The sequence below is a fragment of the Aptenodytes patagonicus genome, chromosome 3, assembly GCF_965638725.1.
Source record: "Aptenodytes patagonicus chromosome 3, bAptPat1.pri.cur, whole genome shotgun sequence".
Lineage (NCBI taxonomy): Eukaryota > Metazoa > Chordata > Aves > Sphenisciformes > Spheniscidae > Aptenodytes > Aptenodytes patagonicus.
The window spans coordinates 62,158,172-62,177,774 of NC_134951.1; the positions used below are offsets into that span (position 1 = coordinate 62,158,172).

At 38.6% G+C, this 19,603-nt stretch overlaps 1 protein-coding gene across 4 annotated transcripts in view; it reads left to right on the top strand.

The window, feature by feature from the left end:
- Positions 1 to 18,632, top strand: part of TRMT11 (tRNA methyltransferase 11) — a 30,334-nt gene extending 11,702 nt beyond the window's left edge. For 3 of the 4 annotated variants that reach the window (XM_076333540.1, XM_076333544.1, XM_076333543.1), the window contains 6 exons: positions 2,140 to 2,220; positions 2,899 to 3,063; positions 4,472 to 4,544; positions 5,291 to 5,422; positions 10,339 to 10,459; positions 18,043 to 18,632. In XM_076333540.1, coding sequence (XP_076189655.1) covers positions 2,140 to 2,220; positions 2,899 to 3,063; positions 4,472 to 4,544; positions 5,291 to 5,422; positions 10,339 to 10,459; positions 18,043 to 18,174 — 704 coding nt within the window. In that variant the 3' untranslated portion in view covers positions 18,175 to 18,632. The remainder of the gene's footprint in view (positions 1 to 2,139; positions 2,221 to 2,898; positions 3,064 to 4,471; positions 4,545 to 5,290; positions 5,423 to 10,338; positions 10,460 to 18,042) is intronic. The other variant, XM_076333542.1, reaches the window with a different exon arrangement.
- The last annotated feature ends 971 nt before the right edge of the window (positions 18,633 to 19,603 follow it).

Here is a 19,603-nt window from a genome sequence, read left to right on the forward strand (position 1 = left end):
GTTTAGGAGACTTGATTCCCCTTTTTTGTAAAGCAGAATTGGAAAGGCCAGGATTGTTTCTGAGTTGTAAAATGTAACTTCCGTAAACTGTTAGATATTCTTTCCTCAGTGTTGGGCAGAAGGAAGCCTGGAGGTTTCTGGAAGAATAAATTAAGTCTTTTACCTGAATACTTCGTACTTCTTCCTAGACGGTCTGTTCTGATTATCTCAGTAAGCTGCTTGTTCGTACCTTTGGAAGATGTTTGTCCCTACTTTCCCTTTGTCAATTCGTGATACTGCATAATTGCAAATGACAGGAATTTTTTCTTTGACATCCTGGAGGATAAGTAGTATGACCGGACCGTCATCTGTGCTGAAGAGATGGGGGAAATAGTGTACAATAGAAAGGCATGAAGTTCTGTGCCATCATCATTCTGCTAATAGTCATCAGGGGACACAATGATTCTCTGATTAACCCTTTGTATACATCTGTTTGATATAGTAGGTCAAAGGGCTGGCCATATTAGAGTATTTAAGTATTCATGCACCTTCTGTGTGAACACAATTGAACTAGTACCAGCTGAGACTTATTAAAAGCTGTAAGTTCATGTTTTCCTAACTTTTTTTTCCCCTGTGATTAAAAACATTCTTAGATGGGCAAAGTACTTTCTTCTTACTTTTTTTATAGGACTGGGTGGTATGCCATACTTGGGGTCAGGGCTAGCTAAATTTGTCTTGACCCTCTGGAGGTACTGCCCATCTGTTCTGAGGGATTGCAGCCGAGAAGGGAAATGGGTGACTCCACTGGGGTGAGTAACCTTGCTTTTCCCTGATCCATTTCACAAGAAAAAACAGAGGATTTTTTTTTTTCTTCTTTCTCCCTCACCTTCAGTTTTGGTACAGTTCATTAGCATATGATGTAGGAGCTTTCTAGTGCCCTGAGATGGGATCTTTAGCCTGTGCACGCAGTGCGTGCTAGGGATTTGTTGTTGCTGAGCGGGTGGCGTGGGGCAATGCAGCCACCTGAGGTGCTCCTCCACACTGCCGGTGAATGGGAGAATTGGTGTCACCCGCACAGCCAGCTTGCGCGTTGTTCCCTGTGCTGGTCAACTCTCATCCTGCAGCAATCGTCCCCTTTTATTTTAGCAGGACTGTTTGTATCCGTAAGCAGTTGACATCAGAAGTGTGGGGTTCACAGCCTTGTTCTCAGTCACTGTTTTAAACCTGTTTTAAACCATTCTGTTAGTTACATACCTCCTTATTAACAACTCGACAACACAGCTCTTCGGTAATCTTCTGCTGTACGTCTTTTTTTTTCATTTGGAAGCTGTTAAAGAGATAATGTCATTTGCTCTTTTCTGTGGGCTACTCAACCATTGCCCAGTTTCAAGGGGCAATCACACATGCTTTTTTTTGGTAGGTGTTTTTTTAATTAGGAAAGCAGATCACAATAGTAGTGATTAAAAAATTAGTTTTATTGCAGGATGAGTACGCTGATAAACGTACTGACAAAATAGGCGGCATGCAGAAAAAAATGCATCTGTATATAGTTTTCACACTGCAAAACAATTACAGAAACTTTTTTGATATTGCTGTTTACGTTGGAGATATTTACATTTTCAAGGTTCTTGACCATTGCTTCTTACCCAGGGAATGGCCACATTATACAACAAGTTTGATTTTAGACACAGTTAAGGAGACTGACTTTGAGAACAGACAGGGTAGAATTGCCATTCGTTTGGTGGTGATTTTTCAAACTGTTTGCCAACAATTTGAAATTCTGCTGTTTGCGAAGTAGAATTTAAAGTTTTGGTTCATGTAATGATTAAAGGATCTTGTTGCCTTGAAATACAGAAAACCATGAACAAACTCCTAAGAACAGTCTCCAGAGATAAGGAGTGACATAGGGCATAGCAAGATAAGAAAGATCAGGTATAACAGACAAGGGACGTAGTGTTATTATCTCTGATTATAGTTGCGTAGTGATTCTAACTGGTTGGTAGTTTTAATTCTTCTTTTTTTTTTTTTCTTTTTCTTGGGTCTAGCTTTGGGTCTAGTGTCCTACTGGTGTAAACTCCTGAAGTTCCTCAGCAAAAAATCCTAACACAGATAACATTTATGACAGCAGTTTATACTTTTCCCCTTTTCTCCCCTTTATAGGTGGCCTTCTAATCTCCTCAGCACACTTTGGAGCATATGTGTGTGGTACTGATATAGATTACAACACCATCCATGGATTAGGTATGTTACATATTTCTAAGCCACTGAAATCTTACTCTCTGGAATCTAAGAGTACTGATGGTAGCGAATGATATTTAGCGGATTTTAAAGCAACGTTAATCTTCGCAGGATTTATTTGGTCATGCTTATTTTTATTGACCAATTTACATGTATCCTAGCTAAGCTATTCTCTTATTTTTTAAGCAGGAAATATTTAATAAAAGGAATAATGAAAACCAAAACAAAGTTCCAAATAATAATTACAACAGCTGTGTGCTTTCTTAGCCTGTGATGTAGGAAGCTTCTTGTAACCTAACCCAGGAAGTCTAATCCCATAATTTGCACTGCGGTTTTTCAGAGAAGTAAGAATATCTGACTTATTGGACAGGATTATGACTGATGGATAGTGAGAACATTTTACAAACCAACATTTTTATAAATGTGTTCTGTGACACCCTATGCAGACGGTGCAGCAGAACTTTTCTCATGTATTGTCGTTATTCCTTGCTACTTGTGAAGTTTATCGCAAATACTTGTGACAGTGAGTAGAGTAAGGCAAGAGATAAACTCTGGTTTTGTATGTGACATTTAATTCTTTTCCTTTAAAATAAATGATAGAGTGTATGAAAGCTTCTCCTATAAAATAGTTTGCTGTTGAGTATGCTTTCTTCCGTTCCATGCCCCCCGCCCTTCCCCCAGGCAAGGCAAGCAGAAAGAACCAGAAATGGAGAGGGCCAGATGAAAATATCAGAGCTAATCTCCGACAGTATGGTTTAGAGAAATATTACCTTGATGCACTAGTTTCTGATTCTTCAAGACCAATATGGCGAAAAGGGATGCTGTTTGATGCAATCATTACAGATCGTAAGTTTGTTAATGCTTTTTGTTGCCTAATAACAATGACTAAAAGATTATTGCCTATGTCTATGCCTGTGTACGTTGATTTAATGTCTTGATGAGTGCTCAGATCTGCAGTTTCCATATTACAAAAGATGACCGTTGAGAGCAGCACTGTGGAAATTGGATCTGCATTTGACATCTCTGCATTTATTTTAAGGATAGTTATAAATGTGTAACAAAGCTGGCGATAATACTTTCTTCCATGGAGAGAATATTATGCTCACCAGTAGAAATCAGTATGGCTGAAAATCATCCTTCGAAGAAGTCCCATTCAGTAAAGGCATAACTTTATGGATGCACAGAGACTTCTTACCAGAATGGTCCATGCTGCTGTTAGGACTTGATCTGCAACACACTGCAGTCTGCCATGCAGCTCTGAAGGACTTCTGGAGACTTATGTTAAGTGCTTATTGGAGTGCTTCCAAAGAGAAATTTTAATGCACTTCTGATACACTTGACTACTAGAAGCACTAGTGGTTTGAAAGGATCCTCTGCTTTTTTAGAAACCTATGTACTTAACACCATTTGTCATTCATGCATGAGAGGGAGTAGAGGCTAAGGGAATAAATAAAAGACCTTGATACAGCAATGTCTGATCTCTAGTGCTGGCTCTTACGATGACACATTCATATTAATTAGAAATAGGGAGTGTGACTTTTCTTTGTGGGTTGCCTGCTAATTTTTATTTGGCCTGTTTGTCAGTAAGACAATGTAAAACATTAATATGACTTAGAACTGAGTTTGCAAATTGTGTCGCAACTTCTGCGTTTACAAAATGGTGATATTGGTGCTTCCATGATGCTGAAGCAAGTCTCACAAAAACAAATGTGTTGAACAAGAAATAAGTATGTTATGCTATTAGCAATGTGCAAAAAACGTATGAGAAAAAGCCATCTCTGGCTTTTCTTATCTCTCTGTGTGAGAATTACCATTTGTGTAATGTGTTGGCAAGAGATTCCAATATATGCAATTTTGAAAAAGGTTAGCTAAGTGCTATAGGGGAGATGTTTATGCCTGTCGAAAGAGGATGGGATTATTTGTCACATGTTGGAAATGTAAGGAATATCTTTTAATGAACAAAACAGAAAAGCATTGTCCTTTGTAGTGTAGCAAATGTCTAGGCTGTTAGAAGCCTCTTACAGCTGAAGGGCTTTCTTTGAAACAGTTTTAAAGTAACCTTTTGGAGGAAGAAACTTTTAATAGATCTTGAAGAAATGACCCTTATCGATTTTTTACTTTGTAAAAGCTTTTCTTTTTTTTAACTTTGTATAAGCCACAGTTTGTGCACTGTTATGTATGTATAATATAAGTGTATGTTATTTGGACAAAGGGTGAGGTTCTCATCTCTGCCTTATGCATTTGCTTTGTGTAGCACCATATGGTATCAGAGAAGCTACTCGCAGAACGGGTTCGCAAAAGGAAACAGTTAAGTCAGCTGAAAGAAGGTTGGTAAGCTGTCTTGTCTGTTGTAGAGTATAAATGTCTTGATGGAAACCCAGTCACAGTTTTAGAATCTTTATTATTTCTTGGTTGGCTGTCAGCAGTTAAAAAAATGATAGTAATAATAATTAAAGAAGAAAAGCCCTTTTTGTTCTGTTTGCAAAACTAGTACGTCACTTCCTGAAATCCCCTTGGTTTTGTTCTCCCTGCTTATCATTTGCATGTGTTCACATTTCAAATCCTATTTCTCGTCTCTGTCAGCCACCATTACCTTGTGTTTCCTATTCTCAGAAAGTGCTTTTCAGGCCCTGCAAGCTGCAAAATCAGTCTAAAATGGAATACCTCTATTTTACCTTAACCTTCTCTCTTGGATTTCCACTGCTCTTTTCTCTTCAGAGAGAACACATGGCTCCTCCACTGCCCGGCCTTCCTTGTCTTCTACCTTTTACTGTAAATTGCTCTTAAGAAAGATGCTGTGCAAAATAACTGTTCCCAACATGCTTGTGATTCTTTGATTTCCACAGCTACTAAAGGTGATAGTCTAAAGAGCCAGTAGGGGAATTTGGGAAGTCATATTTCTCATAGTAGAAGTTGTACACCTGGATTGTCCTAGGTAGTTTTGCAAATCTCAGATAGTGCTATTTTGTGGTTTGGGGTTTTGTGTTTAGGTTTGGTTGTTTTTTTTTTTTTTACTTAAAAATGCAGGTTTTACCTGTGCTTTTATGTTTACAATTGTAAATTTTTTGTTTAGCACAGAAAATCACATCTTCGTTTCATCCAGTTATCATCTAAGTGACATCTTTTTTGACCTATTGAAGTTTGCAGCAGAATATCTGGTGATGGGAGGAAGATTAGTTTACTGGCTGCCGATATACAGGCCTGAGTATGTATTCTTGATTTCTGGTATGTAGTATGTCAGAACGGGTGCTACGTTCTCGCTGTGCTTTCTTTTGGGGCATAGTACAGCTGGAACTTCCATAGTAGTAGCAATTAAGAGTAATGCTTAGTCTTCATATTTTAAAACTTCGTATGAGGGAAAGCAGATTTGAAATAAGGTTTTTGGCTGGAGATAATTCCTGATTATTACCAAAAAGAAAAAAAACCTTCACATGTCCTTGCAAATGCATGTCCAATGGGTTGAGGTTTAAGCTTAGAAAATTAGACTTTCAAGGTGCAGATAGATTTCTAAGATAATAGTAGCCAGGCTCTTATTAATATGTGTTTCTACTAGAGTGGTTGATAGAGGTGCATGACAAGGTCCTGTAAGAGAACATTCTTGGCTCTTTGGGGTTTGGCACTACTAATTCAGCTTTCTTCTGAGAAACCAGAAGTCAAGTGACCAAAAGATGTCAGTGAGAGGCAGGAAGCGCAGGGGAGCAGCCCTTTTAAGGACGAGAGAGGCCAGCAGAGACTGCAGGATGCTGTCTGCTCAGTAGTGCAGCCTGGGATTAGAACTGGGTTTAAAAGGAAAAACATCTGTTTGCATACCTTACTTCAGCATCTCTTAGATAAGGTTTTGAGGTTGTTTTGTTTTGTTGCTTGGGTTTTTTTTCCCAAAACTGTTTCGTAGTAAAGTGAGGAGTTGATGTACAGTAGCTGTTTCTAAGTATTTTCCAGATGTAGATGTGCTCTGAAGGTAGCTTCTACAATGTCATATGTTTCTATGTACAGTCAAACTATACTGATATATAAAGTAGTTGTTGTCCCTGGTTTCACCGTGGAAATGGCTTGTGACAGTCCTACATTTAATTACCACATGCTGTTTTGAAAATTTGGAAATCAAAAGGAGCCATTTCTGTTACATGCTTCCATAACAGAAGAGTGCACTTAGTAGCTTGCATTTTTATTTTTTTTTTTAATGATAGAATTGGTATCTTAGGCTTTTTTTCTTGTAAGACTATTCACAAACAAAACAATGAATGCCATTAGCAGTATTATAGCTAATTGTTCAAAATGTCTTAATACATGCTTAAGCCTGACAGACCGTGTGTGGTTGTGAATTCTTAGATTTCCATGTCAATAAACCTCTGTTTGGAATTACTGAGTTTATTCTGTTTGTCAAGATACAGAGCTTTTTGTCTGCTCATTGAACATTGGTGAGAGCATGCTTCCTCAGTACAGCAGTATTAGATAACTATGAACTGCACATTCTGGTTCTACTTTAGTTGCTGTTTTGGGGAGGTCAGCGCTCTCAAGCTCTAGTTGGGTTGCCTCTTAAAAAGTAAATTTGTACTTACTACTACGAATTGACTTTATGCAATGAAGGTTGAACTACTGAAGTCACTATATTAGCACAGAATATTAGTATAGTCACTTTATTTTCAGCTGTAATGATGAACACAGGAACAAATGTTAAAGCAAGTATGTGGGGGGAAGATAAGATACTGTCTACTAATATGTTGTGCTATCAAGTATCCCTTGGCAACACCTGCCATCAGGTTCATGTGTTATTTGAGATCCTTGTGTATTTCCTTAAATTAAAAGCAAAACTGGATTAAAATGGATGTCTGTTAAAACCACTGCTACTATATTTCTTATTTGATAACGTTCTGAGTTTTACCTGAAAGAATGTAGAAATATATGCATTAATGCTAACAGACAAGGCTTTTTAACAAAGTGATAATAATCTCTCCCTCTGCAAGATAGCATCTCACTCCAAAGTTTACTCTTTCAATCTGACATTGAAATCATTGTCGAGTCTGAATTCTTTTAATTCCTTTGCAGTCAGACTTTTATATGGTTATGAAGAGAAACTTTTAAGATGTTGTGGCAGAGTGCCTACCTTGTAAGAGAGGGAGGCAGTTTGGTGGTACTAGATGCATCAAAAGTCTTGTGTAATAGAAAAAACAATTGAGAATTAATTTGATTCTTCTTTGTCAAAAGCACGTTTTGACTTCACCTAGCAGAAGTGGTGACTTGATTTCACACGAGAAGTGACTGAAATGTTGGTTTGCGATCTGGAAGTTTTGGAACAATGCAAAGAGGCAGTACTGTTTGTACTTATTATTCTTCTACTTAAATACTTCCTATTTACAAGTCTGTGTTTGGTATTGTCTTATTTGTTCAACAGCTCACTGTTATCTTTAAGAAACGTCAAGATTTCCATCAGCACCTACATGGATCCTATTTTGAGTTGTGTTGGATTTGACTTCTCTTTCTCCCAGAACAATACATTTACTTTGTAAAGTGCATTCAGAAAATCCACTTCTTTACAGGAAAAATATAAAGCTCCTCCTTTGTATCTTTTAAGTTGAAGTGATAGGTGTGAAAGTTGTTTAGTTCTGCTTTTTAATGTCCGATTTCTGTTGACCCCCAAGCATTGGGGAATCATGAGAGCAAGCGTTTTATATGAAATCATAGTCACTGGCAATACCATATACCATTTTCTGTATTATGTTGTAGTAACTATTATAGGAAAGCTTATTACAAAAACTAAGACTAAATGGCTGATCTATATTTCAGTATATAGGAAGGATGTCTGATTTCATATCTGTTTTATTAGCTAGGTCAATACTTCTTGCTCCTCTAGTCCTATGCAAAGCTTTTAAATCCTTACATTCCTCTTTCAGCATTTGGAGAAATAGAAGGATTGAAAACAGTCTAGAGAAAGCTGTTTCTACAGAAAATAGTATGCTTATGAGATGGGGCATTTAAAACACTGTAACTGTTTGCTTCCATAGACAGGATTTAATTGCAACCCAGTGTTGCTACCATCTGATGTTAAAAGATAATGGATTTTTTTTCTTCCCTTTAGAAGAAGTAATTACAATATGATACATTTGTAACACCAAATTCTGAAGTCCAGGAATGTCACTGTCTGATAAGAGCTGGTTTAATACAATTTGGAATCGAAATGTAATTGTCTCCTTTTAGGGAGACAGAGTTAAGTCTCTTGTTCCTGCAACGTTGTATGTGTTGACTGTGGAATACATTTTTAAAATCACAGCTCCTGATTGGCTAAGTTATTACTCCTGATTGGCTGAGGTATTTTCTACTTGAAATGATACAGGCAGGCCTGTGTGCATACATTAACATACAATCATAGAATAGTTTGGGTTGGAAGGGACCTCTGAAGGTCATCTAGTCCAACCCCCCTGCCGTGGGCAGGGACATCTTCAACTCGATCAGGTTGCTCAGAGCCCCGTCCAACCCCACCTTGAATGTTTCCAGGGATGGGGCAGCCACCACCTCTCTGGGCAACCTGTGCCAGTGCTTCACCACCCTCAGCGTAAAAAATTTCTTCCTTATATCTAGTCTCAACCTACCCCCCTTTAGTTTAAAGCCATTCCCCCTTGTCCTGTTGCAACAGGCCCTGCTCAAAAGTCTGCCGCCATCTTTTTTATAAGCCCCCTTTAAGTTCTGATAGGCTGCAGTAAGGTCTCCCCGAAGCCTTCTCTTCTCTAGGCTGAACAACCCCAACTCTCTCAGCCTTCCTTCATAGGAGAGGTGTTCCATCCCCCTGATCATTTTTGTGGCCCTCTTCTGGACCTGCTCCAACAGGTCCGTGTCTTTCTTATGCTGAGGGCTCCAGAGCTGGACGCAGTACTCCAGGTGGGGTCTCACCAGAGCAGAGTAGAGGGGCAGAATCACCTCCCTCGACCTGCTGGCCACGCTTCTTTTGATGCAGCCCAGGATACAGTTGGCCTTCTGGGCTGCCAGCGCACATTGCTGGCTCATGTCCAGCTTTTCATCCACCAGTACCCCCAAGTCCTTCTCGGCAGGGCTGCTCTCAATGCCTTCATCCCCCAGCCTGGATTGATACTGGGGGTTGCCCCGACCCAGGTGCAGGACCTTGCCCTTGGCCTTGTTAAACCTCATGAGGTTCACACGGGCCCACTTCTCCAGCTTGCCCAGGTCCCTCTGGATGGCATCCCGTCCCTCTGGCGTGTCGACTGCACGACTCATCTTGGTGTCATCTGCAAACTTGCTGACGGTGCACTTGATCCCACTGTCTATGTCATTGATGAAGGTATTAAACAGTACCGGTCCCAATACAGACCCTTGTGGGATGCCACTTGTCACCAGTCTCCATCTGGACATTGAGCCATTGACCACTACCCTCTGGATGCGACCATCTAACCAATTCCTCACCCACTGGACAGTCCACCCATCAAATCCATACCTCTCCAGTTTAGAGAGAAGGATGTTGTGGGGGACCATGTCAAAGGCCCTACGGAGGTCCAGATAGACGACATCTGTAGCCCTTCCTGTGTCCACTGATGTAGTCACTCCATCATAGAAGGCCACTACGTTAGTCAGGCAGGACTTGCCCTTGGTGAAGCCGTGCTGGCTGTCTCGAATCACCTCCCTGTCCTCCATGTGCCTTAGCATAGCTTCCAGGAGGATCTGTTCCATGATCTTCCCAGGCACAGACGTGAGACTGACTGGCCTGTAGTTCCCCGGGCCTTCCTTTTTTCCCTTTTTAAAAATGGGGGTTATGTTTCCCCTTTTCCAGTGAGTGGGAACTTCACCGGACTGCCACGACTTCTCAAATACGATGGATAGTGGCTTAGCAACTTCATCTGTATGTAACATCATGTAAATACATGTAGAAAATGTGTGTGTGTGTCTGTTTACTGTGAGGCTTTAATTTATTCTACACATTTTACGTCACAAGATGATTAGAATATATGATGTAAAAACTCTGGAGCACCAATACGTGAATTTCTTTAATCAGATTAAAATGCATAGCAACTTTTTAGTGTAAGCCATTTTGTGAAGAATCTGTATGAATTCTGTTTCAGATGCAAGTGTTCCAGTTCATGAGCTTACAGCTCTATGAATGTTTATTTCTTCCAGATACACAGAAGAGATCATTCCCCGCCACCCGTGCCTGAAACTTATTAGCAACTGTGAGCAGATGCTTTCCAGCCACACATCAAGGCGCCTGATAACCATGGAAAAGGTGAAAGAATTCAAGGTAAGCTTGCATTCTTGATTATATTGTGTAAAATAGTAGCTATGGCATTCATGAAAAGTTTGTGCTATTCAGCATTTGATCCTTATTTCTATCACACTTGAGTATTTTATGATGAGAGTTAAAGCTTTTGTAAAATCGCCACACGTTTCTTTAAAATAAATTGGGTAGTGATTTAAGGGACCGTTCTGGTTTTGGTCTTTTCCTTTTTCTCCTCAGTTTTTGGTAAACTATTCATCCTGAGCAAGCCACTTAATAGTGTGAAAGAGATCTTTGAACTTACAGTTACTTGTGAAAGTTGCATATGCTTTTCTTGGAAGCAAGAATCCCATCCGCAGAGATGCCTAGATGCCTAAATTCCCATTGATTCCAAAGTGTAATTTGGTGCGCAAGTAAATACTAAATGCCTTTGCGGGTCTGGCAGTACAGGTAAACTGTATTCAATCCTGTTACTTCATTTTTAGAGTGCTACTTTTTTAGCTTTTGGAAATAATATGTAGCTCTGACGTAAGTACAGTGAAGCACATTGTTTATTGGTTTTGTTTTTTTTGTTTTGGGACATGCTAAGTGCCTCTCCTGTGGCATTGAGACCAGGGAATATTACATCCAGGTCTCCTTTTTCTTCTTGCTGCTTCTGTCACCTAATACTGTTAAAAGAGATGCTAAATGAAGGTGAAGCAAATTCTTAATGAAGACACGAGCAAATGGCGAGCAAGTGTTTTTAGTACATTTCTTGTCAGTTGGAAGAGCTATTTTAAATGACAGGAGATACAGTCAGACTGCTGTGTCTGCACGGTGCTTGCACTAATAACACAGCAGGGTTTCAGTACTGCGTTCATAATGCTAATGATTGAGATTCTCAAGCAACACCTGAATTTTTTTAAAACACTGTATGTGGAGTTCAGAGCCAGAGCTGCCAAATTCACCAGTAGCAAACCGAGAGGGTAAATTATGAAAGTTTTTGACGTGTATGTCTCAGGGTGTTCATGGAGGTTTTCTGCAGGAGTTTTATTATTGTCAGTACTGTAGGATAACATGTTCTGATTTAAAAAATGTATCCACCCTTCTGCGAATAGACTTTCATCATTTGTTATTCTTGTTTTGTGCATCAGCTGTTCTTCAGTACGTGCTTTGACAGGTTCATGTCTGGAAATGCTTAGCTCTGAGCACCTGACTCTAGTTGGCAGGCTTACTGCTTAGATAAAACTGTGCAGGTGCTTACGCTCAGGACTCCAGATGTCTTTTAGATAATTTAAAGATACCAGAACCTATGTACTGTTTCTGATGATGCAAAACTTGTCCAAATAACAAAATACATATTGACTCCTTAGCTAGTGCCTGCTTGGTTTAGGGTCTTGTTGTTTGGTGTCTAACTATCTAAGATTTCCCCACCCCAGTGTCCCTTACCTGGGATGTGTTTTTTACTGTCTTAATATCTTGAACAACCTTTGAATTGGATACTTCTCAGTATCAGACTCATCAGATATGATCATAAAATTCAATAGTTGGAGCTGTGGCCATTTTTCTTTTTCCCAAATGAAAGAGTGAATTTTTATGAATATATAAGCATTTATGTTTCCGGACAGTTCCTGTCTGCTTTACTAAACTGGTTTGTAACAGGCACTCACAGATGCCTTTTAATTCAGCTTAGTGTAGTACTCGCAAGTGGCTAAGAAGTTTTACAAATCATGTAGTGTCATTATACAGTCCTTCGGTTTCGCCAGTGTTTGCCACCAATAATGAATTCCAAATTTCACAGCAAATTCGATTTCACTAGTAACACTCTAAACTCTTAACTGGAGATGAATTCAATCAGTTACTGAATGTGAAATCAGTGGTGCAATTTGATTGTGCTTGTAATATAAAGGAGACCAAAGTGAATGTAAAAAATGAATATGTCTAGTTGAAGTATTGATCTATCATAACTAATCATAAGCATGAAGATCATAAATGTTGGATTAAAAACATCACGAAAGGTGGTATATAACTTGCTGTCTTGTAAGCGTCCAGTCTGTTCTGTTTAAGTTTACGATGAAAACTGGAAAAGATTTCTTACGAAACACAGTGTTGATATGAATAGACTTTTCCAGCACGTGCACAATATGAGCAGAAGAGTTGTTTGTTTTTTAACATTTAAGGGTTTTTTTGGACAGCTACGGTGGTCATTAGTAACTCCCCTCCTCCCCAGTCTTAAGTTATAGTGATAATAGTAAAAGTGAATGAAGGCAGTTGTTGTAGAGGGCAGCTAGCAGTAGCCAGCTGGTGACTTCTAGTCTTCTAAAACTCTGAAAGCAGAAGAATTAGAGAAGTGAAGAATAGGAGCGTGGAATGGGAGAGGAACAAAACAGAAGTGATATGAGGTGAGAGCTTACTAGTCTGATGTATTACTTTTTCCTATGGGCATTAGTGTCCATTCTTCTGGTATTAAACAGATATGGATCTCCCCAATATCTCTCTAAACCTGAAATAAAACTTTCTAATTGATATTGTAGCAGGCAGGACTATGTGTGAGTCTACCCTCATTGAACTGTGAAGGGAGGGTTTTTTAAAGCCGTAAAAACACAAGTCTAGCTCTCTAAAGACTGTAGGCATTCATATGTAAGAACTGGAATACAGCGGTAGCAGAAGAATGAGAAGCTGTTGGCCGAGTAGATTCATGTTGTAATGTCTGTCGACTCTGATCTAATAGGAGTCCAGTCTTCTGCTTTAGGTCAGAGGAGATTTGAACCAATTCTTCCAGCCTGAATCAAGTAAAAATGTACTGTGCCAGTTTATTTTTCAAATCCTTAAAAAATATATGTAAGTTATGTAAGACTGAAAGGTCTCAATTTGTGCCACTATATCTGAATTGTCATCATTATTTTTTAATATAAATGTCAAATAACTGGTAAGTGCTTAATCAGTAGCAAAACTGGAGTATAAAAACTTACAGCTTTATTACCACAAGGTTCTTGGATATCTATATCTGGTGATCAACCAACTATTTTCAGAACAAGTAGACTTGCTAACAGGGTTTAACTGTAGGGTTGTTTGGGTTCCCTTTTTTTTTTTTTTACAACAGTATGTCTAGCTTTCTGTTTTCTGAGGCTTGTTGATTTCCCCATGCTGAATTATTTCAGCTATTGCTGAATTGTTTCATTCCTCTGCTGGCCGTCTTACAGAAATATCTGGTATCTATTTGGCTGGTAAATGCTACCTAGTTCTGAAATTTCTAATTAGGACTTCTTGAAAAAAAAAATTGGAGGAGAGATCTGTAATTGACAAGGGCTAAGAGAAACACCTAGAAATTATGTAGCAAGATGAAACAGAAAACTTGACTGAAGGATGAGCTCTGGGCATATGACTGCCCATGAAAGGACTCTGGAGCATCGGGCATACAAATCCACCACGCTGAATGGGTCCAGCATTTCCATGTCACACGGTCACTCCAGAGTTGTTACTGGTGTAGAATTTTTCCTACTGAATTTAGCAGTGTCGGTTCCTGGATATGACCCTGTTGTCCCTGATTTGGAAACTGCTCGGCGTTGTTTATAGCTGTGTAACATTACTACAAGTGGTTTCTATAGCTACTGTCCAGCACCAGATGTAGAGTGGTAGGAAGCTGTGATAAGGCTAGGAAGATTTTTTTAAACAAAAACTGAATGCGGGTAATTACCCTGAGGCTGAACTGAGGCATGCTAGGTTCATAAAAACCTTTAGAATTTCACTTAATATTTGCCAAGATTTAAAGAAAAACAAAGCTTTCTTGTTATCTTTAAGCTTCCCCCTCTTTCTTCCATCTCTTTCATTATTATTGGAGATCTGTAACACCTTTTTTGGTGTTGTCTTTAGAACAAGTCAGCGTTGAGTTGAAAACTCATATTAGCTAAAAGCCATTTGGTAGCAAGCACTTTGACAAGAGCTTTATTGGTTTTCAGTTGTCACAGAAGTCATCGTAAAACATTTCAGAGCAAAAGTTTTATGTGATAACTGTTGTTTGCAATTAGTCTGCTGTTTTGAGAACTTAAATTATTCAAAGTGAGAACCAAGGATGATGATAAAGAATGACCAGGGATTAGTGAACATCTTCGGTTCTGACTTTTACAAATAAAAGAAGTCTTTGTCGTCTTGGTAGTGCTGGCAGACTGGGGAAAGAGCTGACTTAGTTCCAAGTAGGCTGATCGTTGCTGATCAGTCTTGGAAATGATTTCTTGGGAAGTCTCACTGTTTTGTGTTGAGTGACCAATTACAAACTTTATGCCTTGAAAACTACGTACAGTTTTTTCAAAGGAAATAAGTGAAAAAAGCTCCTCACCTCTAGATGCAGCTGTGTGTCACAAGCAGTACTCCTTACTCCTCTTCCAGTGTGTCATGTTAAGAGGAGGAAAGAGACTATCTCCCTTAAAACACTGTCGTTCAACTCCATTCCCTGAACTTAAATTAAAAAAAAAAAAAAAGGCGAGAGAAAGGAAAAAACATCCATATTAACTGCACTGGACAATTAATGCACTTGAGAGAGAGTTGACGCTGCCGCTGACACCCTCCGTAGGAGATCTTCTCTCACTGCAAAACATTCCTGCCAAATATTTAGAGTGCATATTCTACCAATTTACGCTACTCAAGATAGAGCTTAACTGAGGATGTTTGACTGGCTTCCTTACTGAAATGAGCCTGTGCCTGATGCCCAGGCATCAGGTCTAGTGCAAGTAGTCACAACAAATTGTTTCATGAAGATGATTTTTGACAAGTTCTTATCTCTGTAGAGTTAAATGCGGCCTATCCCTAGTGTTCAGATTGTACCCATTCAGCTCCCTGTATAGATATAAAATACCCTAATTTAGAATTTGTTCGGAAATCATTAGTCTCTGAAATCTAAGAATTCCTCTTACTTTGATCAGTTCTCACGTTGCCCATAAAACTGTTTTGACCAGTAAATGTCAACAGTGAGTGGCATCTCCAGGTAGTTCAGGGTATCTTATTTTCTTTTCCCTTTTTTAAGAAGCAATTCCCAATCTGTTACTTTTCTTTAAAGCAATTACCATCTTATTGGGCAGTCATGTCTGTACAGGGGAGAGGTAGGGAATGGAAGCTCTTAAGCTGGAATTACTGTGATGTGGGCCAGGAGCTTCCTTTGTAAGCTCTCCCGAGAAATCTGTTCCTGACTGCATTATCTCCTCTCATCTAGCGAGCAATGATTTGCATAGCTTTTGATGAAGCCTGGATTTACAAAATGGATTCTGCTGTGGAGTGATGCACCAAGCCTGTTTCCATTTCATGAATGCAGATGCTCCTCTTACAGCTGTATTTAACTCGAAGTTTGTTCTCTTACATATCATATCCTCTCTTTGCCCTAAGCAGCTTGGGGGTAGAGGGGGGTAGTTCCCTTCTTCCTTCCTCCCTTCACCCTGAATCAGCATTTTGTTACTTAAGGAATCAAGATGAATGGTGTACAGATGTGTGACCTCTTAGAGGCTGTAAGGATTAATTTTTATGTTAAAATACTGTTGACACATATATCATTATCCTTCAGGGTCAAATATCCCATCCATTTCTCAAAACAAGCAAATTATGTAGAATTATCATTAAAACACATCTCAAAAGTATAAAAACATATTCTATGTTTAGGTCAAAGAAGGATTACTGACCTGCAAATTCAGGGGAAGAATAAGTGCTCTTTTCCTCAGAGTGGTCCCGTATAAGAGATCTGGAGAAGTGGGTACAGGCTGGCTGTGAGAGGAGTGTGTCTTAAATCCTCCTTGTTTTTGTCTGCCAATAGTAATTTTTTTTTTCCCCATGGACATGTTAGAAGCCTGTTGATTGTCAGCCTGAGAATGGTCTTAGAGATGGCAGTCTCTCACAGGTGACCAAAAGACAATAGATAGTACTGTGTCTGCAGTGGGTTTACTGAGGTCATTTTCTCCTGCTATTTTCCAACATCGCAGTATTTAAATAGAACTAATTTGCTGCTACTGGTGTACATGTACATGGATATCCACATGGCACTTAACTTTTAGCAGGTTAATTTAAGCCAGTGGCATGCTTCTGATGCCTGCTAGGATAGCAGATGAGAACAACTTCATAGGAATATCTCATTGTGTCCAGAAGAGGGCACTTGTATATGCACACAAACATCTTGCTGTGTTGAAAAACCTTTTGTTTCACTCCTTTAGAATGCATATTAGGATATCCAAAGCAAGATGAGGTGTTGATCTTGCTTGGTGAAAGCCTGGAAAGGCTACAAAATAGCTGAAGAGGGAGATTGTCTGCTAGGATTCAGTTCATCCTTGCACTGTAATACTTGCGTAGTTTGAAAATACTGACTTAAATCTACTTCCATGTTCCTACTACTTATGCTAAAGCATTCCACAGTAACCTTATTTTCAGATATGAACAAATAACTCTGAACTGTAAACCTAAGTAATGAACCAATCTGTATGTTGCTACATTGCTTAAAAAAATCATAGCAATGAGGATGCATTGAGAAGAAACACTTAGTGGAATGGAGGTTCAGTTCTGTCGTGTGCTCATTTTTATTTTCTCTTTGCACAGTTCAGTTGTTCTATGTGAGCCTGTTTATCTCTGTTCCATCTTGCTATTGAGCATAATAAACTGACATCAACCATAAGTGTAAAACTGTTCTTAAAAGTTGCCATCAGTTTTCTTTTGCATTCGAAGTTTGATGAATTGTTTATCTTACTTGTCAACTAATATTATCAATACTGTATCTTAATTACATAAAGCCACAGTACACATTGAACTAAATTTTTGCATATATAATGGGCCAATTTTCTAAACTATGTTCTTGGCTGATGTAAAATAGGTATTGTGTGTAGGGATTTACTGTGTCAACTTTAACTTTCGGAAGTACGTGAATACTGCATAAGAAAAAATTCTCTGATTGCGCTTCAGTAACTGTAGGAACTCATTTTAGTCATTTGTGTTCCTCTTCTGTTTGTATCTGCCTGCCACAAACCTTAGAGTGATTGAATTCTCCAGATGGTATTTTTTCTGGAAACTAATCTTTATATTTTCCTTTATAAAAGTCTGTGTGGTATAGTACCTGTGCTCTCATTCATTCATGCAAGGGTTGGATTCTGGTGATGTTAGGTGAGATATTTCCAGTGATGCAGCACTGTTAAAACTTCAAGTGTCTGGTACTGACAACTTGCATCATTTTGCTGTACAGAGTAGAATAATGAAAATTTGAATGAGTACATAAAAAAAAAAAAAACAAACAAAAAACCAACAAAAACCCCTTGTCTGCTTACAGCTTGTATTTGATCAATGTCAAATGAGAATCCATTGCATATGGATTTTCTTTTCTGTTAAATGTTAAGACTTTGCAGTAGGAGGTATATGTTCTTGTTAATCCTAATGGAAACCTTAGCATTCTATTTTTGGAATTCTTTAATCAATCTAATGACTTAAATGTTTGCCATTGAATTGTAAAAAAAAAAACAAACAAACAAACAAACCCCAACCAAACAAAAAACCAACAACTTTACTCTTGCTTGTAATTGTCTGAAAAAGTTTGGAGGAAAACCAATGGCAATACATGCTGAGCATACTACTGTAAAACCTAACGCTTGCATTTTGATACCATGCAGGATCAAGATCAGAATTCTTACTTGTTGGACGGTCAATATATGCCATACAGGGGACACAATTCATTCCGTGAGAAGTATTTCAGTGGTGTGACAAAGAGGATTGCCAAGGAAGAAAAAGACAATCAGAAGTAAAATATAATATAAACAGATTAAAAAATGAGGAAAGAAAGAAGATCGTGTTTCTTTGTAAGGACATCTGGATATGAACATTCATTTGGATGCTTCAGAAAAATAAATACTGCTTTTAATTTTAAAACAAGATGAAACCTACAACGCAGGTTGAGAGCAGTTCTTTTTAATTAGCTTTGTTTATAGCGGATATTATTGTACAAGTTTTTTTAGTCTTATTTGATTTATATTTGTACTTTCAAGTACTAATGATGATTGACTAAAACCATTATTATTGTTCTTTCACCATTAACGTTTACAAAAAAGTAGTAGTATTTGGCTTCTTAAACTGTGAACATCTGGCTGTTTTAGAAACACGTGGTGGTGATCAAGGATTGCTTATTGAGAAGATAATTTTCATTTGTTTTTGTTTTTTTGTAAATTGTATACAATAAACCAGAAAAGATTGTTGTGAGTTTTTTTTAGTTGTTGCATGCAATAACTGCTCGTATGAATTCTGATGGCTCTGGCTGAGGCCAGCAGTGTTTAAAACAAATGAAAAACACAAAGAAACAAACGCGGGCACGCGCACCCCCCCAAAAGCCTCTGTGACCTGACAAACTCTGGAGAGCCTATTAAACCCTGTGAAGCCTGTCCACATCTGAAGCTCATCTGTACCTTGGATTTGCTTTTGCATTCCTAAAACTTGACTCTTGGTCAAGCCAACTGTCTGCAATTTTTGGTTCAGAAACTGATAGTTAAAGCAGTAACAACAACAGCATAAAATCAGTAATGGTTCCCTAATGGTATTAAGCCTAATTAAATCTTTGAAACTGAAGCTGTATTTGTTAAAGGGCAAACGTTGCTGAATCCACACCATGTCCATCATGAAAATACCTCGTTTGAAAACCACTAAGCCCATTAATTCAGGATGTTAATGGCTCTTCTCAGTTTGACGGTCAAATATTCTTCAGCAGGGTGTTGGTGAATGTATCTACTTGCTCCAGCCAGAGCAAGCCTTGCTTCTCAACTCGCTGCAAGTTACTGACTGTGGTCATGTTACAATCTTGTAGATTATAATCTTTAAGCGCCTCTCCAAAAAACCGATGATACCTAGGAAGGCACAAGTCACTGTGTATATATGATCGAGTTCATTAACTGAATGTGCTCTTCTGTGTGTTGTGGTCCTCAGCTGCAGCAGGGAGAGCTCATGTACTCAATGACAACTTTGTCTGACCTGGATCTAATCTGTGGTGTGTGAGGAAGTTCTGAAATAGTGATTTATTTTCCGTGTTTCCATTATAAATCACTTTGTTTTGAGACTTTTAATGTCAGCCATATAATAGTTGTTCTGGGCTAAACTTGGAGCGAGATCAAAGCTCAGAAAATTTTTCAAGAGCAGAAGTTGAATTGATCACTTTCAAATATTACATCAAAAAAATTCTGCTTCTGA